At 38.9% G+C, this 22,644-nt stretch overlaps 1 protein-coding gene across 2 annotated transcripts in view; it reads right to left on the bottom strand.

Annotated features, from left to right (window-relative positions):
• RPS6KA5 (ribosomal protein S6 kinase A5) overlaps positions 1–22,644 on the bottom strand; it is a 178,927-nt gene that overhangs the window by 118,452 nt on the left and 37,831 nt on the right. For both annotated transcript variants that reach the window (XM_026515454.4, XM_057318628.1), the window contains exon 2: positions 6,395–6,466. In XM_026515454.4, coding sequence (XP_026371239.1) covers positions 6,395–6,466 — 72 coding nt within the window. The remainder of the gene's footprint in view (positions 1–6,394; positions 6,467–22,644) is intronic.

The following is a 22,644-nucleotide window of genomic DNA, read 5'->3' as shown; positions in this document are numbered from 1 at the left end:
AGGGCGTGATCCTGGCGTTATGGGATCGAGCCCCACATCAGGCTCTTCCACTATGAGCCTGCTTCTTCCTCTCCCACTCCCCCTGCTTGTGTTCCCTCTCTCGCTGGCTGTCTATCTCTGTCGAATAAATAAATAAAATCTTTAAAAAAGGAAAAAAAAAAGAAAAAAGAAAAGGTCAATCCAAGGGTCATTTTGAAGGAAAAATTATAGGATTTTGTGAGAAACAAGAAACAAAAAGAGGAAAAAATCAAAAATTACTTCCACGTTTCTATCTTAGGAAACTGATAACACTCAGTGACAGACCAACAGAAACAAGATTGCTGAAAAAAGAAATCAACAGTCTGAGTAAAAGAAAGATTTTTATTTTTATTTTTAAATTTATTTGTCTATTAGAGCATGGGGGGGGGGAACAGCAAGCATGTGTACAGGGGAGGAGCAGAGGGAGAGGGATAAAGCAGACTCTGCACTGAGCATGGAGCCCAACACAGGGCTCAATCCCATGACCCTGAGATCATGACCTGAGCTGAAATCAAGAGTCCAATGCTCAATGGACTGAGCCACCCAGGCACCCCAAAAGAGATTTTTAAATGACTATTACATGCATTTAAGTGTGCAATCAAAAAGCAAATCTTCGATATTATAATATTCCACTAAGTCTTCAAGATATTGGATGAATAGCATTTTATATAGTTCAAAATACATAAAAATTAATTCATCAGAAGAATTTTCAGTTTCACTTCCAAAGAAAACCTGGCATGACACATAAAGACATCCGATGAGGCTTTTCTATTATTCTAAGTAGTGCTGGAAAAAATTATCTTAAAAAGGTAATGAAACTGAAAGATTAGTGGTGAAATTTTTGAATAAAAATTGAGATTTTATTATATTCATAAGAAAAGTTTCCACCTACTCCATTTAGTCATCAAAAATGTGATTTTAAATACAGAAATACCTACAATGACATCTTAGTTATGCCATGTTCTCATAAGAGCAAGCACGCTGTCAGCTGACAAAAAGGAAAAGCAGTATCCATAGCTAAACAATAGACCAATAATACATCAGTGAAAAAGCATGACATGGAAATGCCAAGGTAAAACATTACTGACAAACTCTGTCTTCACCTTTGCAGAATTGTCTTAAGGACCTGTGATCACACCACTCAAAAAGCTGAGGTAGATAATGGGACAAAGTATTAATTATGTTGAAAGAAAATATACAGCAGGTTTGATTTTATAAATTTGATATTAAAAATCTCACATGCTTGAAACTGGCCTCTAATTTTCCTTCCTTATATTCTCTTTGTGGTTTTTGGAATCAAAGTTATACTAGCCTCATGCAATGAACTGGAAAGATGAATCCTACGTTTTCTAGGCTCTGAAAGAGTTTGTGGAAGATTGGACTTATCTATGTCTTGACTGTCTGGCAGAACTCATTCTTAAAACTGTATCAAGTGTTGTCCTAGCACAGAGATTTTTACTTACCAATTTCTTTAACAGATACAGGATATTACTGTTAGGATATATAGGATATTACTATAGGATATTAAGGTTTTCTATTCTTTTTTCAATTGGTCTGGAAATTTACACATTTCAACATTTGTGAGCATGTTAAAGTTTGAGGAATACTAGCCTAGAACACTAACTTCTATCACCTCCCAAACTGTATGCTATTCTTGTCCACTGATTCAGTTTCCTTTTTTTAACCCCACGATTTCAACATTACAACTATGGTTGTCTAGATTTTCTTTACCCACCAAACCTTTCTGCATCTCAGAAACTCTCCTGAGATTACTTTCCTTCTCCCTATATCGAGATCCATTAGAAATTCTTCCAGTGAGGACGTGCTGGTGGAAAACACACTCAGCATTTGTATGTCTGAAAAATGTCTGTTTTGCCCTCACTTCTGAAAAATAGCTTAGTTGCCTTTAGAATTCTAAATTGAGAATTATTTTCTCTGGGCATTCTGCAGGTATTTTTCTTCTCTTCCACGGCTTTCATGGTTGCTGCTGAAAAGGCATCTGTCTGTCTGATCACTGTTCATCCTTAATAAATCAGTCTTTTCGCTCCAGCTGCTTTTAGGGTATCTCTCTGTCTCTGGTGCTCATCCCTTTCTCTATGATGTATTCATGTGAGACTTTCCATATAGTTGTCTGCTCGGAAATTGTTCTGTTTCTTCAATCTGTGAATTCATATTTTCAATCAATCTTGGTAAATTTTCAGCTACTACCCCTCCTCCATTAGCTCCTTCTGGGATTCTGATTAGGTAAGTTTGTATCTTTTCTCTGTCCTCTACATCTTTATCTCATTTTTCTCCATTTTATATTCTGCATATTTTCCTCAAATCCATCTCTCAATTTGCTAATTCTCTTTAGCTACATCTCATCTGCTAGTAAACCATCTACTGAGTTTATAATTTGTATTATTTTTCACTTCTAGAAGCACTATTCGTTCTCTTTCAAATCTGTCCAGTCATTTTGTAGCATGTCTTTTTTCCTTAATATTAGCATCAAAGTTCTGTTTAATTTTAAAAACCATATAAATATACATATCATATTTCATAGCTAATAATTCCAACAGTCTCTGCAGGTCTAATTTTGCTATTTGTTGTTTCCACTTCTTTCACTCCTGGGGACTTGCTTCTTGGATGCTTGCGATCACTGACAATTAAGATCATGTCTGTAAAACTTCCTTTGGTACTCTATGGTCTAGGGAACAGTGCATTCTTTCAAAGAGGATTTACATTTGCTTTTCCTAGGCACCTGGGAACACCACCAACTCAGTACTACTGTAAACTAAATTCTTACCTATATTTTGTTCTTTGGGATCATACAAATACGTACAAATTCAAGCTGCAAACCTGCACAATGCCTGGCTTATGTTGTGAATGCTCAGGGAAGGCTTTTGTTTATTTTTTTATTCTCTTCACCCAGAGCCAATGCTGAGGCAGAAAGATTTCCTCCACGGCTCCCTTTGAAGGCTGGATTTTCTTACTTAGTCTTCTGCTAAGCAGTAGCCTTCTCTGCCTCTCAGGAGCCCTAGATGATCTCTCTCGTGCAAAGCATGAAAATGGGAAATCCAGAGAACTAGCTCACAATTTACTGGTACACTTCCCCAGAATAACCTCTGCCTTCAGGGAGCTTATTTATTCTCTAGATTCCTGCTCCCACTTTCTTTTTGGATTTCAAGGATTTTCCTTATTCTTACCAGCTGACCTATACCATCGAGTAGACTTTCTTTACAGGCATTTTATCCGTCACTTTAGGGGTTTAAAAATGAGGGGGATTTTCCAGGATATGCAAGCTGTCATCTTATCGGAAAGAGAACATACACTGCCTTTCTACTTCTACTTATGTATTTGGAATATACTGCCAAATATAAAATTGACAGATCAAGGAACAGAATTAGTTTCATGGCTTTTGTTACATGCTATAAAATTCAGTGATGAAAACTAATTAATATTACATCTTACAGTGGCTTGAGAAGTTTTGTAGATTCCATGTCTATTTTGCTTCAGAAAAGTTATCCAATAATATTAAATTAAAGTTTTTTGGTTTTGATGATATCTGGAATAAAACATGAGTTTAGTCTGATTTTTATAACTTCCTTTCTAAAAAAACAGCTACAAGTGTTGGTAAGGATGTGGAGATACTGAAACCCTCACACACTGCTGGTGGGAATGTAAAATGGTGTGGCCACTTTAGAAAACAGTCTAGTAGTTCCTCAAGAAACTAAACACAGAATTATCATTTGAAATGGCAATTCACTACTAATATATACTCAAGAAAAATTAAAACTTACGTTCACCCCAAAACTCATACATGAACGCTCAGAGCAGCATTGTTCGTAATAGCTAAAAGGGAGAAACAACCCAGCAACTGATGAATGGATAAACAAATGTGGTATATCCATACAGTGGGATATTACTAAGCCGTAAAAAGGAAAGAAGCAGTGATCCATGCTACAATATGGATGAACCTAGAAAACATTATGCTAAGTGAGAGAAGCCAAACATGAAATGTCCAGAATAGGCAAATAAAAAGATATAGAAAGTAGGTAGTAGTTGTTTGGGGCTGGGAAGATGGTGACCTTGGGAGGTAACAGATAAAGGGTTCACAGTTTCTTGCTGAGGTAAGGAAAATGTTCTAAAAGTGACAGTGGTGATGGCTGCACAACTCTGTAAATATACTAAAACCACTGATTTGTACACTTTAAAGGGATGAACAATAAGGCATGTGATTACACTGCAATAGGGCTATTAGAATAAAAACCACGCAGATAAAACAAATTCTGTGGCTATAAGATAAATTGACCCAAAAAACCCTTTGACAAAATGGTACAAGCACTATTTCTAAGGAAATCCAGTCACTGTACAATTATGACCCTTTTTCTCCTTTGAGTTGGTACTGCCTTTGAAAGAAGCAGCAAATGTGAGGATAAAAGACATTATTTTGGTATTCTAAAAGCATGATTTCTTAGGGATAAGGTAGGGTGAGGCTAGTTTGCTTTAAAAATACATCTTTACAAATGATCTGAAGGACAGAATGCACGGTAAAATCTCCCAAGCTGACAATTATACGATACTCTCCCTGACAATAAAACACTTAGTTGATGAAAATAAATCATAGGGTTTATTCGCTGGCAGCTGTAGAAGCTGGCTCTACACAATATGCTAGACTACTCAGGAAAATTATCAAAAGCTTGCATGGCAAGGCCCTAGGCATGAAGGCTCAACACCAAATGACTTAAAGACAAATTACATATACGTGAGTATGGGAGGGCAGTGGCTGGGACTGATTTTGGAAGCCCAGGAGAAAGAATTTTTCTCCTGCTAGAAGGCTTGGCACTTTGGAAGGATGGGCAGATACCCTCATATGGACAGCGGCAATCCCTCCTGTCAGGGGCTGGGTATACAGCTAACTAACAGTGAAGCTAGACTCTAGTGGGGAAGAAGAATGGTCTGTCCTCGGAAGCTCTCTCTCTCTCTCCTTCCAGGAAAGAGACAATAGTCCAGCTGAGGATGGGAAAAAACAAACAAACAATGAAAATCCTCCTTTTCACTTCTACTTGGGAAGAAGTTCTCACTCCAGTGTAACTGCAGAGCAACATTCCAGAGGGCGAGCTGAGGAGAGGGGGTGCACTCCTGGCAAGACCAGCTATGTCACTGGTGGGCCTGTTGCAAAATCAAAGTGTGGGGTGCCTCGTCCATGAATCATTTAGAATCTCAGAACAGTGACAGCAGAGCATTACACCTAACATGGGCTCTTCTGAGTGTGGGGATCGCTGCAGCTGCACGAGCCATACACCCAGGAGGCCCTGACTCCTGAGCAGCAAGAACAGCAGTAGCAAAAACTCAGGAGGCACAACAGAAAACCAAGATCATTTAAAATCCTATCATCCAAGACTATTACATTTTGCTGTATATTCCAGAGAATTTTATATGTACACACAGACGGTTGGCCCTGGAACAACATAGGTTTGAACTGCACGGGTCCACTTATACATGGAAATATTTGGATAAATACAGTATAGGACTGCAAATATATTTTCTATTTCTTACTATTTTCTTAATAACATTTTCTTTTCTCTAGCTTTCTTTATTGTAAGAATACAGTACAGAATACATACAATATACAAAATACATGTTAATTGACTGTTTATCAGTAAGACTTCCAGTTAACAGGAGGCTATTAGTAGTTGTTTTGGGGGAATCAAAAGTTACCCACAGATTTCCAACAGTGCAGGGGACTGGTGCCCATAATCTCCTGCATTGTTCAAGGGTCAAGTGTACATGGAAACATTGATTCAGACCATTTTTTATTTCACAGAAATGGTACAGTGTACCCTATCTTCTGTAGCCTTTTTTTAAAGCTTATTACAGTATGGAGAACTTTCAAAAATGTTAAATACGAATCATTTCCTTCCAATTGTACAGATTACAGAACATAAGGATCCATGTTCCGTTTAACCAAGCTCCTATTGTTAGGTTTCTGAAGGGTCTTGGGTTTTTCATTATTAAACACTATGACCACTGGATATGAATAAAGTGGAGTGAGGACTGAATGAGTTAATCAGCATAAAGTATTTCACAGAGTACTTGGCAAGTCACAAGCTCTCTATAAATGTTAGTGATTTTAGTATTGTGTCCTATGTAAAGATTGAACTAATTTATATTCCCAACAGCAGGGTAAAAGAAATTGGTTTTCCTAAATCCTTGCCAATTCTTCCAAATTTTCCCTTTTGTATTTCTTCTATGAATCATTTGTTCATGTTCTTTGACAGTTCTCCTATTGGATTTCTTATGCTTTTAAATTTTTAACTGATTTCTGTATTGAGGATATGAGTCCTTTGTCATAACACACACTTTTTTTAGCTTAAAAATTTTTTTGAAGACTTACCTCCAGTTCCTAGGACCTTGAGGAGCTCAAAATTTTCAATCCCCACCTTCTCTGCATGTCCTGTTAAATTAGCTAGAAAAATAAAAAGAAAAAAGAAATAATTAAGAGGATCAGTGACAGGAGGGGGCCCGTGGGGGCTTCTGAAATACCAGCAATGTTTTATTAACTTGACTTGGGTGGTTAGGCCAGCGTTCACTTTATAATTATTTGTTAAACTATACAGCTATGTTTTGTGCAGTTTTCTGTATGTTATATATTACAGGAAAACTTTTTTAAGAATTTAGGAGCTATATATCATTTGTACCTAAAGTTAACCTAAAAATAAAGTGCTAAGACTCACTACTGATCAAGATAATCTGAAAATAAAGACAAATTCCAATATGTAGCTAGATACGCAATACAAAAAAACTGGACAGATTTAGACAACGTATTCATTTATTTAACATTTATTGAGCGTCCACTAAATACTATCCCCAGCATTTAAGCTGGGATCGACTCCCATTTCTTTTCTTTTTTTTTTTTTAAGATTTATTTTATTTGTTTATTTTAGAGAGAGAGAGAGAACATGAGCAGAAGGAGGGGCAGAGGGAGAGGATCTCAAGCAGACTCTGTGCTGAGCGTAGTGTCCGATGCGGGGCTCGATCTCACAACCCTGAGATCATGACTTGAGCCAAAATCAACAGTCGGATGCTCAACCGACTGAGCCACCCAGGCACCCCTCTACTCCCATTTCTTTTACTAAGCACCTGCACGTGACTTAGCCTGCATTAGTCATTTAACTACCCTGTGTCTCAGTTCCCTCATCACTGAAATGAAAGCACTGGTCTCAATAAACTCTAGATCTTTGCCAGCTTTAAAATCTGTTTAAAAAGTATAAACTCTTTAAAAACATATTCTGCCCTAAATAAACAAAATTAGGATATCGTAAAAAGGAGATTTTCCAAAGTATATTCCTTCGATTCTGGTCCTACCCTACAAGATATTAATAGATGCTATATTTGGGAGGAAAACATGCTTTCAAGTCAAATAAACTTGAAATGGTTGGCTTGAACAAAGTTAATCAGGTTTCTTTACTGCTGAACTTCACAGATGAAAATCTGCATGTGAATCTTCAAAACTGAGATACTGTATTTGTCCAATTTATTGGATCACAAAATTATTTTTTATGGTAATACCTATTAATATTATGTGAACCAGCATGCTGTAGATGTGGTTAAGGCAGGCTTGGCCCAAATCCTAGTTCTACCACTTAAACGCCATGTGACCTTACACAAATTACTCAACTTTTCTGTGTCTCAGGTCCCCTCTAGTGTAAAACGAGGATAATAAAAATACCTACCCTCAAAGCATACTGATGTCTGCAATTTGCTTTGAAATGCATTAAAAAAATAAGATGGATTAATGAATGAACATAGGTATGGATAGATATGTGATAAAGCAAATAGATAAAATGTTAATTACAGAATCTAGATAGTGAGTGTACGAGTGTTCAACATGTCATTCTTCCAAATTCTCTGTATATTTGAAAATGTCCATAACAAAATGGCAGAAAATAAAATAATACCTACCCATAGGGTTGTGATGAGGATTTGCTGAATTAAATTTATACACAGCTTGCTATATGCCACTAAACATTATTATAAGTGTTTGTAAATAAACAATGCTCTGGGCCTACAACTTCAAGAAAATCAGACCCAACTAGGAACTTCTAGAATTAAAAGTTTCAGGGGGATAAGTTATTTCAGTGTCCTTCCAAAGTTTAACTAAACGAATAATTAAATAATTAAAATTTTTTAAAATTGTGGTCAAAACCACATATAAAATTTCCCACCTTAGCCATTTTTAAGTGTATAATACAGTGGTGTTAATTATATGTACTACATTTACAAAAGATCTCTGGAACTTTTTAAATTTTGCAAAACAAACTCTATACTCATTGAACTTAATCTATTAACAATTTAATGTCACTGTTGAGATGGCTGGATTTGGGTCAACCATTTTGTTTTACTATTTGTTTCCAACTTGTTTTTTCTTTTCCTTTTATTAAGTTTTATTTATTTGAGTAATCTCTATACCCAACGTGGGGCTCAAACTCATGATCCCAAGATTGAGTCACATGCTCTTCCAACCAAGCCAGGCAGGCACCCCTTAACTTGTCTTTTCTATTGTTTGTTCCCGTGTTCCTATTTTCCTGACTTAAAACAACAACAACGACAAATACCATTTAAAACTTTTTTAGAATTTTATTTCAATTTTCACATTGGGATTTTAGCTCTCCGTCTTTGCCTTATTAGTGTAGTTGTTGCCCTAAGGATTACAGTATACATCTTTAATTACTCACAGTCCTCTTATAATTAATACTGTATCATTTCCCCCCAAAACATAGAAACTTTGCAGTCATTCTCCATGGAATAGAGATACGTATTAAATGGAGTTAAAATCTTCTATATATGCTATATATGCACAACTTATATGATTTATAAAGAAAATGAGAGGAAAGACAGAGGCTTTCCCATTTCTCTAGGTATTTATCATTTTTGACGATCTTTTTTTATCTTTTCAAGGACCCTAAATTTCATCAGGTAAAAGTTTTCCTCAGCCTCGAAGAACTTCCTTTGACATTTCTTGTAGAGCAGAATTCTCTTGGGTTTTCTTTTATCTGAAAAAGTCTTTGCCTTCATTTAAATTTTTTCATTGAGGTACATTTACATGTACCTTTTAAAGGGTACATGTCTGTGGTTTTTAGTCTACGCCCGGCTGTGTCACTGTCACCACTAAGTAATTCTGGAATCCTCTTCATTTCTGCAGGATATTTTCCTTTGATAAAGAATTCTGGGAGGCCAGGCTCTTTTCTTTTCTTCCAGCACTTTAAACATGTTCTTCCACTTTCTTTTGACCTCCATCGTTTCCGAGGTGAAGGCAGTCATTAAATGGATCAATGCTTCTCTATTTGAAATGTTATCATTTTTCTCTTATTGCTTTCAACATTTGCTCTTTATCTTGGGCTTTCCAAAGTTTTGCCATGACGTGTCTTGATGAGGACTTCTTTGGGTTCAGTCAGCCTGGTATTCACTGAGTATCTTGGATCTGTGAGTTTCTGTTTTTCATCAAATTTGGAGAATTTCTGCTTTAAATTTTCAAAATTTTTTTTCTATCCCATTCTCTCTGTCCTCTGAGATTCCATTTCTGTGCATGTTGGATTGTTTAATTCAGCCTAAAATGTCCCTGAGACTGTTCATTTTTTGCTCCAATATGTTTTCTCTCTGTTCTTCAAACTAATTTCTATTGCTTTATCTTCAAGTTCATGTACTTTTCCTTCTGCACAACTGTTTTTTTCCAACTGTTAAATCCATTTAATGAATTTTTTTTAAAGATTTTATTTATTTATGTGACAGAGAGACAGCCAGCGAGAGAGGGAACACAGCAAGGGAGTGGGAGAGGAAGAAGCAGGCTCCCAGCGGAGCAGCCCGATGTGGGACTCGATCCCGGAACGCCAGGATCACGCCCTGAGCCAAAGGCAGACGCTTAACGACTGCGCTACCCAGGCGCCCCCATTTAATGAATTTTTATTTCAAATATTGTATTTCTTAATTCTAGAACTTCCATTTGGTTCTTTTCCATGGTTTCTATTTATCTGATAGGATTTCTTGTTTTGCTATTCACTGTGAGTATGACATTTTATTTCACTGAGATATTATAACAGCTGCTTTAAAAATCTTGTCTGCTACTGCCAATATCTCATTCATCTCGGGGTAGGACTCAGCTGATTTTCTTCCTCTTCAGATATGTTCCATTTTCTTGATTCTCCATATTTGGGGTAACTACGGCTTGTAGAAATGTTAATTTGTGAAGACTAGGAAACTGTTATTTTCTCTCCAGTGAGAGTTGTTTCTTTTGTTTAGCTGGCAAATATCTTGGGTTGGCTTAAACTGTAAGCTCTTTTCCTTGGGAGGCAGCTCCAGTCCAGTTCAGATTTTCTGTCTTTAGCTGAGCTGTTCTGAGTCCATTGTACTCATGTATGGCTTGGCGGTCAGTACAAGATGTGTGCGCACAAAGGACTCCCCCTCCTCTGCTTCTTCTTCTTCTGGGACTTCTCCACTATCTTCAGTGATCAGGGCTTTCTGTTTTCAGTTTTCTAGTCTCCCTGGCCAGAGAGACGATTGTTTCCACCAGAGTCTCCAGAGTACAGACTGTACTTAGCCTGAAGCTAAAATCAGTGAAAAGGCAAAGTTACTTCTTATAGCTCCCTTCCTTCCCTCCTCCAACTATGTACTCCCCAGGAGAGCCTATCTGCTTCTGTTCACTCTCAAGTGCCCTAAATAGTTGCTTTTTATATTAAATCCAGGTTTTACAGTTGTTTTCTGCAAAGGAATTCTCCAGGAGGGGGTCTTTTCTGAAATTACCAGAAACAAAAGTTTTCCTTCATCCAGTCAACAGGATGAGGGGAGCAGAATACGCCACCCCCAAATATGCCACTTTGGCATGTTGATTCTTTTGAATTAAAGTTACTTAAGAAACAGCCGGAGAAAGAAGGACACTGACCTCCTCTGCAACCCCGCACCCCCGCACCCCGAAAAGCAGGAAATAAGTCTCTCATTTGAAAGGTACCCTCCCTGTACCAGGAGGGTAGAAGGCATCCTTATTACCACAAATAGGGGACTCAGGGCCAGAAAGCTATATAAACAAACTTGTTACTTCCTCACTAATTTGCTATCCCAAACCCAAACCCTTCAGTCTTGTCAATTTTTCACAAAGCCACCTGCTCTGGTGACTTGAGTCTCGTATTTCTATAGGCTCCTGTACATACAAAATTAAATGTTTTTTCTCCTGTTAATTTGTGTTATGTCAATTTAATTATTAGGCCAGCCAAAGAACCTAAAAGAAAAGAAGGGAAAGGTTCTCTTCCCCTGCAATTATGAAGTTTCAACTTTACTGCCCTAGCATGTTAACTTCAAAGAGTAACATAAAATAAAAAAGGTGATTTGATATAAGCTCATTTCAGGGATCTTGAACTTAACATCCATATAATTCTTTTATATTACACCTGTTAGGCAAAGTAAGTAATCAGATATATGGAAGCAAACCAATAGGAAGCTCTATTAATATTTAAGCATGGGGGAGAATTTATCAGTTACAAAGATCTTTTTCATTGTGTTAACAAAACACATAAAAACAAATGGTAAATAGGATACTATATAGACTCCTAAGCGCTGACACACAAATATTCGAGCATGTGAGTCTAGGTGTCTAAATGGTTCTCATTTCTATGCTATTACTTGTCATTATAATTAGAAGCCTTTGAACATAAAAGTCTAAAAATAAACTATATTTCTCTTAATTAAATTGTTAACCTCAGATCAAGAGCTCAAACTTCCCAGCAACACCACCAACATTTATTAGAACAAGACTTAAAATATTTACATACTGTATTTCACCCTGGAGGTGAAGTAAACATCAGCCAATGACAGAAATCTGCATTTCTGAGTCATTATGTGCCTTAGTAAAGTCCAAAATGTACGCTGATCAGATGGTGAGAAGCTACTCCATGCCTGGGGCCAGACTGTACCAGAAATAAGCCTTTACAACTGAGAGACAGAACTGTCCACTGTTTTCCTTCACACGTGAAAATAAATGGCACTTTATTGTGGTTGCAGGAGCTCCTTTTCCTGGGCCAGGCAAGCCTCTGCCCACCGCCTGTCTAGTTTTCCCCGTAGGTAAGAGAAGTTACCGACCTAATTCTTCAAGAGTCCAGAATTCTGAATGGGCACAGTTAGCACCGTGTTCAAGTAACAGTCTCCACACGTGGTCTGTGTTACTGCCTCAAACTCTGGGCCTGGCCTGACCCACAGGGGCGCAATGGCCATTCTCTTGTACTTCCCGCTCACTATACAGCAGTCCCTCCTTATCCACAGGTTCGGTTACCCTTCTGCAGGTTCGGTTACCCACATGGGCCGGGGACAGAGGACTCTCCCTCTGCTGCGTCCTCAGAAGGTCACACTATGTTACAATGGCTACATCATTCACCTTACCTCGGCGCATCACGAAAGCATTTTATTATCTCACGTCGTCACATGAAAGGTGAGTTCAGTACAGTAAGAGAGTCTGAGAGAGAGACCATAGTCACACGACTTTTGTTACGGTATACTGTTTAACTGTCCTGATTATCAGTTATTGTTGTTAATCTCCTGGTGTGCTTAATTCATAAATTAAATTTTATTATAGGTATGTATGTACAGGCAAATGCATAGTGTAGAGGAGGCTGGGTACTATGCATGGTTTCAGGCATCTGCTGGGGGTCTTGCGATGTTTCTCCCATGGATAAGGCCAGGGGACTACTGTACCCAGTAGTCAACAAAGCAGATTCAGAGATTCTTTTGGGACTGAGTATTCACTTACTAGTTTGTTCTCCCCTCCAACCTTCTAACTCACACACCTCAATATGCCAGTCCCAAAATGGTGATTAGATGAGGTTGGGAGGGAAGCAGGAGTCCTGACTTAGGCCTTAAGCCTGAACCACTTGCACCAAGGCATTTTAAAGGGAGTTCTGCACTGAAGTGCTGCAAGTTTGCACAGCCTTTATTAATGTGGCACTCTGAGCCCCACGGGCTACTGTCCCTTGCAGACAGTCCCCTCATGACTCTCCGGGGGTAAGAGTATATTGGCTGGGCAGAGTTTGGGCATTTCTGGATTTCTGGCTATAATGACTTGGCACCAATCCTTACCCTCAGCTCCTAATTCCAAACTAAGAGGATTAACTCCTTCCCACAGAAATAATGCCTTATGAAAACTCTTCACAAATATACAAAATACCGAAGAATATCAACAAACAAACTGAGACTAGAGGTATTTAGTTGGTACATAATAATACTGCCACGTCAGTTGTTTATATCCGGCAGCTATTTTGATGCCTAGACTTCATGAGTTGTTAAATATCAGTAAGCATGGATTAAAACAAAGAGAATATTTTTAAACTTTTCAAGGTCTACATTAGACTATCTCTACAGTTAATCAGCTTAGGCAGTCTCCTCTCATCAAAAGCATTTATAGATTTTTTACATTAATGCATTACTCAGTTTATTCAATTAGAAAAGATAGGTGTGAACAGTTGTAATGCTTTCATAAAGCAGTTTTCACCAATTTTTTTCTTACTAAAATATTAGAAACTACCCCATTGAAAATCCTTCACTTCTTCATTGGTGTTATTATCCTATAATGCATTCTTCCTGGTTAGGAAATCACTTTTAAAGCTGAATTTCACAAATTCTTTTACAAGAAGTCAATGGATCTTTTAAAAATGTTTGCCAAAACTCAAATGAATTTCAATGTCTAACAGATTCTCTTTAGAAAACAGTCTGAATTATTAATAGGTCTTAAAGGAAAAATCTTGTCTTACAAAATGAATATAAAGTACTCGGTTTTTTTACACTACATCTGGATTCCTTTGGCTCCTCATATAATAATATGGCTTTGTGCTGTGTAGAAAAATATGGCTGATGTAATTTTTTATTATTATTTATTTATTTATTTATTTTAAAGATTTTATTTATTTATTCAACAGAGATAGAGACAGCCAGTGAGAGAGGGAACACAAGCAGGGGGAGTGGCAGAGGAAGAAGCAGGCTCATAGCGGAGGAGCCTGATGTGGGGCTCGATCCCATAACGCCAGGATCACGCCCTGAGCTGAAGGCAGACGCTTAACCACCGTGCCACCCAGGCGCCCCTGATGTAATTTTTTAAATAAGAAATTTAGAAAAACCAGGTAATTGTCTTTTCTGCCAAATTTATATAGCTTTGTTGCTTGCTCTATTATTATAAAATAATCCTGGTTTGTGGCTTAAAAAAAAATAGACAATATAAATAGGCCTGAAGTGGACCTTGAAATTCTCCCATATCCCTGCCAAAGATTAGTACTGCTATTCCTTGGCATATTCTTCCAGGATTTGAGCCATAAACCTATGAATGATAAACGGCCTCTTAACCCAACTTTCTAGGCAATTCTATCAAATGTAATTTGTAATGCATATTATCTATAACCATTTCTTTTAAGTTGATATGTTTAAGTCAGAACTTCCCAATCTCATGGAGGAAAACAATCAGGAAAAACACATTTTCATTCTGTTGCCATAGTTTCTGCTCAGCTGCACAAATGTAATTGTTCTGAGCATGGGCTGAAATCATTTGATTTGATCCAATAATTCACTTGTGTTAAAGCTAAGAAAAGGTTTAATTTAAAGCACTTTTACAATTAAAGTAGAAATAAAGAAGAGCAATAATGCTTCTGAAGTCATTTCAAGTAAGTTGTTCAAGTGAGGTACTCATATACCAGACTTTATTCAATGGATTAATCATTTATTAAACTTGCAATAAGCTACAAGAAATGTAATTTATTAGAAAGGATTATGTAGTCTATGGACAATAAGGGGAATATCATTATCACGTGAAACTACTTAAACATGTTCATTGAGAATACAAGTTCTCATTTACTCACTAAACAAATACTCACTGAGCACCTACAGACACCTGAGCCAGCTGTTAGGTCTTTAAGAAACAAAGGATTTGAAAATGTGAGAAAGGCTAGGGACTTCTGGGCTAGAAGAGTATCTGGAGCAAAAGCACAAGTTGGAAAAAGTATTTTCTTAGTACAAAATAAGAAGAGGATTGTCCTAATTAGCTATGAAGAGCTTATGTGGGAAAAACAGTAAAAATACTACATCGAATAGGTACATGAAACTAGCTGATTCAAAACCTAGAACGTCAGACTAATTAGTTTAAATTGAATCCATAAGCAGTAATGGCTTTTGACAAAATGAAAGTAAGGTTTTAGAAAATTACTTTGGCAACAGTGTGCCATGTGGATAGCAGCAAGGAAAGACTAAAAAGCTAAAAGGGGGAGAGGTTAATGCAAAAAACTAGTTCTGCACTAACAAGAATCTGGTCTAAGTAGAAACTAGAATAAAGAGGAAAGCCCGAGCCTAAGAATCACTGCAATGTGTAGTTCAAGAAACACTTGCTGAACACCTGACTTGGGTGCTGAGACCACAAAAGCTAACAGGACAGGGTCCTCACTTTCAAAATAAATAAATTGAACTTTGTTTCTTTTCTCCCCCCACTGCACCCATATCTAAAGTATAAGAAATGGGGTCCCTGGGTGGCTCAGTCAGCGTCCGACTCTTGACTTTGGCTCAGGTTGTGATCTCGGGGTCCTGGGACTGAGTCCTGCCTGGGGCTCCCCACTCAGTGTGGAGTCTGTTTCTCTCCCTCTGCCCCTCCTCCCACTTGTGCGTGCACACTCTCTCTCTCTCAAATAAATAAATCTTAAAAGAAAAAAAAGTACAAGAAATGCAAGTCTGGTAAATGGTGGTGTTACTGATGAACTCTGTTGAAAGGGGAAGTTGAAAGGGAAGGTTGAAAGGGGAAGTTTTGGGGTTTCAACACTGATTTTGGAGTGATGGCAGGGCATCCCAAAAAGGCTGCCATGTAGACAGTTCTAGACAAGGAACGGAAGTTTGGCAGAGACAGCATGTTGATGGGGTTTAGAACACGCTACCTGCCAAACATAGCACCTTGGTATACTGAATATTTTAAACTGAAGGAATCTGAAAATCAACAGCAGGTTCAGGGAAGGAGTTTCTGACCTCCCCTGAAGCAAGTCATAAAACTTTCCTGCGAGAGGCACCCTTGCTAGACTCAGAGAAAGGAGCATCCCTCTTTCTGTAGAGAGGGGATACAGGGAGTAGTCTGAACAAACAGGCCCTGTTAAGTTTCTCCCTTACCTCATACCTTTGCCCTCTCATACCCCTGTTCTACGACCTTCCACACCATCAAACCTAACATGAAAATGCTAAGTTTATGTCTCCTGGGTCTTCCTTTCCTTATGAAGGCTCCCATGTCACATAAAACTTGTTACATAAATGTGTATGCTTTTCTCTTGTTAATCTGTCTTTTGTTACAAGGGGTCCCAGAGAACTTAGAAGGGTAGAGGAGAAAAAAAGTTGTTGGGGAGGAGCAAACACTTTAAGAAAGCCCTCAGGAGGCCACACAGAAAGAAGAGCAAGTCTTGATGAAGACCAGGAGTGAGGATGCAGGAAGAAAAGAGGCACAGAGAAGATGAAAAAATGAACAGCATATAGAATGCAAAGAAAGAATACCTCCAAAAAACCCTGATTACCAATGAAGTCAAACATGGTACAATGTGAAATATATATTTGGTCTTTGTCCAGGTTCCCAGCACACAGCTCCTTGAAGCTTAGGACTCTCCTGCGTGGTAAGAGTATCTTTTGTATGCAAATGACTGGGGGCTAAGGGGGCCCAGACAGCTTCAGGATGGGGGCTGGCTGCTAGAAAGACCTAGGGCTTTCAGCCCCACCCTCCCCCTGCCTCCTCCTGGGAAGGGAGAGAGGCTAGGGATTAAGTTACTCACTCACCAATGGCCAATAATTTAACCAGTCATGCCTGTATCAAGAAACCTCCAGAAAAACCCTGAACAATGGTTCTGAGAGGTTCAGGTTGGTGCACACACAGAGGTGCTGGGATAGTGGTGCTCCCTGAGAGGAAAAGAGGTTCCACATTCCCCTCCCGCTCCCCCACTACCAATACCTAGCTGAAGAATCTCTTCCATTTGGCTGTTCCTGCGTCATAGGTTTTATCCCAAGTCTAGGCTGGGAGGTCAGGGTATATGGATGGAGATGGATAAGCAAAACCACATCTTTAAAAACAACGGATACAGAAAATTCTATTTATGGATATGAAAGGAAGGAATAGAGTGAGAACGGGAAAGAATCATATGAAATAGTCTTCCAATATAGCAGTCAGATAGATGAGAGAAAAGTTCGGAAGTGATACATAATGGGATTCAGGACAGAAAGGGTTAGAGAGAGGATTAAAAGACAGAGTGAAGAATAAGGATATGTAAAGGATGGAAAAAAAGATTATATATAGCTTTTCTACTGGACACAAATGGTCTCCAAAGGGAGTACCAGAGAAGCAGTGCATGAAGCAAGAGTAAAATGCCTCAGAAACCAGCTTGGCTAAAATGTACAGGGGGATGAAATGAGATCTACAAAAAGTTACCACATGAGTTAAAAATCACTATAAGCAGCACAGAACTTGAGCTACGCTAATCAAAAGAACTAAAATATTTAAAGAATGGATAACAAAAGATAGACTGGAAAAAATGAAAACTAAAAAGCAGAATGCCAAGTTGGGTAGTGTGTTTCTAGCACTTCCCAAGGGACAAACTGATTACCAGATTCAAACATCAGTCCCCTAGGAAGCAACACCCCCATCCTGGAGATGGCCTAACTGTGCTCCTAAGCCTTTCACTCGTAGAGCACAAGGCCAATTCCCTTTTTTCTAATTCCTTACTCATCCAGCAACCCAACTTTAACTCCAGACGCTCACCCCACAGAAAAAATGCACTAATCAAGCCAATGCAAGTGTTTCATGTAGTTGCTTATATGTCCCACTCCAAAGTGGTAAGGTGTCATTTGGGTTGGTACATCACTCTTTTGAGATTGTAATCATAGCTATATGCATGAAATCAGAGCATGAAGAGGAAATGCAATTAGCAGAATGATCCAGCATTGAACCCTGTTTGTCACTATCGAGGAACACCTCATTAAGAGCAGTATCTACAAGACACTGCAGCAGTGAATGTGACCTTGTCAATGGTTTTGTGACTGTTTTCATCTCGGAAGAAAAAGAGGACAATTACAGAAAGCAGCACTGTGAGATTCAGCTGTGAGTGCAGTAGGAAGTAGGGAAAGCGCTTGCTGCAACAGAAACAGAAATAATTAAACCACAATTTATTACAAAACTGTGATCTACAGAACATCAACTTAGAAAGCTTAAACACCACACTCTTGTCTACAAAAAATGCTTGTCCAACTTTCAGGCACTTTACAGGTTTGTCTTCCTCTCTGAGACATTACCCCATCAATTAAAAAAAAGGCGGGGCGCCTGGGTGGCTCACTCGTTAGGTGTCTGCCTTAGGCTCAGGGCATGATCCTGGCGTTCTGGGATCGAGCCCCACGTCAGGCTCCTCCACTGGGAGCCTGCTTCTTCCTCTCCCACTCTCCCTGCTTGTGTTCCCTCTCTTGCTGGCTGTCTCTCTCTCTCTGTCAAATAAATAAATAAATAAATAAATAAATAAATAAATAAATAAATAAATATCTTTAAAAAAATAAAAGGGGGGGAAACAAAGCCTAACAAGTTAATTAAAAAGTTCCCATTTTTGGTAAAGAAAGGAGTTTCAGTCCTGGCTCAAATTCCCTATTCTTCAGTGATTAGTTTCACCTTCCCCTTTCTAGTACCTTCAATATTAAAGAACTCAACATTAACCTCTAATTTCCAACTACTGGTGTGAATAAGATCACAGCACAATACTGTAGACATTTTCCTCTTTTTAAAACTTTTCTTCTATCATGACCTATAACAGAGAAAGTCTCAGAGGCAGGGGTGATTATAACCCCACCATCCTAATACGAGCTGCTCTCCTTTTGTCCATTCATCTCCAGTCTTTTCTCGTATATGTATCCTAGTTACTAGCTGGGGCTCTTGCCCGCTACAGACTAAAGTGACTCAAATTGGCAGAGCCACGGCCGGTGCTGGTCCAGAGCCCCCCGTCCCCCCGCCAGGCTTCTAACAATTCCCAGAGGAGCTGATATCCTCAGCACCCTCTGAGCTCCTCAGGTACCACCTCTGTTCCACACACCAATCCAGACGTGACAGCGGGTCCTCCTCTGAGTTCTAGAAAAGATAGTAACAGAACCCGAACAAGGGCAGAAAGCATTCCTGAGTAGAAGACACTTCAGTGAAGATTTCTGGAGAAAGGCAGAGGGCTGGCACACATGGCAACGACGAAAGGGGAACTGGAAGTAGGAGCAGTCCGGACGTCTCACCATCTTCCAGCCTGGAGGGAGGGGGTTTTTATCTCACCAATTCCTCACTTTCCTCCTTTTCTCGCTCTCCTTCCTTCTTAGGAGCAAAACCAACAGATCAGTTCCCTTGTGTCCTGTCTAGCAGCTTCCTCCGCACCTGACCTCTCAGCCCTACCTAACATCCGTACTCACATCCCAAAGTGGGCTTGATATCAGGGCAATGCCCGCAGGGCAGCTCCCTCCATACAAGGAATTCTGGGGCCCACTGCTGGGATAAGACATTTTTTCTTCTCCCTATCTCTATCGTAGGTTTTATGTAGCCATCATACTCTACATAAAACTACATAGTCCACTAATTGAACAAATATTCTGAATGCTTACTTGAATCCAATATTGTGCCAATCAGTGGCGACACTGGAGCAGACATACTCCCTGATGACAAGCAGTGTGGAGGACAGAGCAGGCACGCAGGCCAAGTGAAGAAGCCCATGGTACAAGCACTACCAAAGAGGTATGAGGCAGAGAGTACCCAGAGGGCATCTCGCCACATCTGAAGGTTTGGGGAAGTTAGGCACAGACGGAAAACAAAAGGCCTGCTTGTCAGAAGAAAACACACAAAAGCACCAAGATGCCCGAGAACACAGCACATCTGGAATGTGCAATTAGTGCAGACAGGCACATGCAAAAGAAGGAAAGGGCGAGAAAGCACGGCAAGACACAAGGCGGGAACGAGTTCATGAAGACTCAGATTGGAAAAGGTATGTATTGTGTTCTAAAGGCAACAGGAGCCAATGAAAGATTTTAAGGAGGGGATTAAAGTAACCCTTTCTGTACCTGAGAAAGACCGCCAACAGCAGCAGCAGCATGGAAAATGAGTTAGAAAGGAATTCACACAAAGACAGCAAAGCCAATGCGCAGGTTATACTGGTTGAGGCCAGAAACGATAAAGGCACTGAAATTAGGAAAACAAAAGAAAAACTTAATTCCTTAATATTTATTAATACTACTAGGCACAGAGTGAAAACATTGGAAATTACTAAAATCATGAAATTCTGAATAGCTGTAGTACAATCTCTTCAATTCAAAATGATAATCCTTGGGGCGCCTGGGTGGCTCAGTCGGTTAAGCACCTGCCTTCAGCTCAGGTCATGATCCCGGGGTCCTGGGATCGAGTCCCACATCAGGCTCCCTGCTCAGCAGGGGTGTCTGCTTCTCCCCCTCCTTCTGTCCCTGCTCATGTTCTCTCTCTTGCTCACTCTCTCTCTCAAATACATAAAATCTTTTTAAAAAAATGATAATCCTTAAATGACCATGAAATCATAGAGTACTTGGAGCAAAAGATCAATTTTCAAAGTGTTGTACACAAACTGTATCCATTTGTTAAAACTCGGAACTGTATGCCAAGAAGCGTGAATTCTACTGTATGTAAATTATACCTCCATACAAAAATACGAGAGCTATAAAGAACCATGAAAGTATTTTTTTGTTTTTTGGGTTTTTTTCCCATGACAATATTTTTTAAACATGAATGTTATAAAGAAGAGATTTTCAGATTCAACAAGAATTTTCTTGATGTTTACTTGGTTATTGTTTTGCACACATACCTGTTTGTCAAAGGTAATGTTTGCTTTTTAGAAAAGCCACATATTTTCTAATAGCAATATAAAGCTTCTAAGACTTATTTTTCAAAATGCACACATTTTTGGTACATCTTACACTATATCATCCAAGCAACTTGTTCCTCAATTTTATAAAAACAGATTATTTATTAATGCATTATTCTTAAATGTTACAAGTTTTCTGTCCTTGCTATACTTGCATGTGATTTGATAACATATTATTTATTATGCAGATGTGGGTGTGGGTGTATACAGATTTGGTGAACATAAACTTTCTGAATTAAATGTATGTGAAATGTCTGTGGGATTTCCAAATGAAGATGACCAACGGACAGTAAAGAATTTTACTTAGTAGATCATTTGAAAATTCACAATCACTATAAAACATACAGCTTTACCAGAACAGTCAACCTGAATACTTCATTTCCTGGCTAGGTCCTATGACTTGGATTAATCCACACAAAAATGTGAAGAAAAAGACAATTTAGGGAACAATATAGCACACATCAAAAGGACTGCGTCAAAGTTTTTAGAAAACTTATTTTCAGAGGTAAGCTCCCTCAGTATTAGCTCATCACTTAGTGTTAGTTTATCAATCATCAGCTGACAGTTTAAAGACAACCATGCTTTGAACCTAAATCTGGACAGCCGAAGAACAGAGCCACAGGGCTGACACTCCGCACGGCTTGCCTTAGTCTGAAAGTCTCCCTTCATCTGCAGTGGGAGTCACGCTGCAGTATTTTGGCAAGCAAAACATAAGATAACTTACACATGATAAAAACTGAAGCCATGACAGCAAGGTAAACACTCCAGATTCCAAAGTGCCACTGAAATTAGTTCGGTATTTGTTGACATATTTTAAATTGTACCTTCCGTACAAGATATAAAGTAGTTTTCAAACAGCCCAAAGTAATATTCCCAAGAGTCAGATTTCAATTTGATGTAAGAAAATACAGCAGCACTTTGTCCCTCCTAAGCCATAACCTCATTTTTCCACTGCAATTCTATTGTCGCCTCTACGCCTGATTCTATTGTGAGAAAGAACTTTATCAACACCCTTTCCTTTTTCTAGTTTCCAGACTACATGCTGCTAATAGTGCCAATTTGGTTTCTATCAGCACTTACATGCAGCAGCCTTGAATCAAATCAGTTTGCGATAATATGTGCTTAGGGCTAGAAACTTTCAGACGGGCTACTGCCAACTCGTTTTTCAAGAATAGTTCTACTTTCAAAAAATGTTAATTTTAACTCCTAGTGAACTACCTAAGATGAACACTGGAGACCAAAGAAACCAAATTCATCCCATCTTCTCCCATCCTTCCTCTCCAATCTCAGTTTTAACTGTTTTCTCCACCACAACCATCCTCTGACACCAAGTCTACAATTCAGAAGAAGAGGACAAGGAGTGGTCTTGAAGGACTTCGGGGCACTAGAGCTCCACAGGACCGTGCTCCATTGTTGTCCCCTCCTTTCCTTATTTCAAACAGGAAGTGTATAACCCATTCCCCTGAAACCAAGTCAAGCAATTACCACCTGTGATTTTATGACAAGGGTATGAGCACAATGGTGCTGCCATATGACAAGTCACAGAGCTTTCGTGCCTCTCAAACACTATGACAGTGCTCCCTGCTCACATAAATGTTTTCCCTTATTTTAAGATGATTTCAAAATCTAAAGCTGCTAATGGACAACTCTCATATTCAGAGTTACCAATTTTTAACATTCTGCCACACGTCTCTTATTTGTACACTCA

This window comes from Ursus arctos, unplaced genomic scaffold, assembly GCF_023065955.2.
Source record: "Ursus arctos isolate Adak ecotype North America unplaced genomic scaffold, UrsArc2.0 scaffold_25, whole genome shotgun sequence".
NCBI lineage: Eukaryota > Metazoa > Chordata > Mammalia > Carnivora > Ursidae > Ursus > Ursus arctos.
Note: the sequence above shows the minus strand (reverse complement) of the source record. Positions and strands in the feature narration are given on the sequence as shown.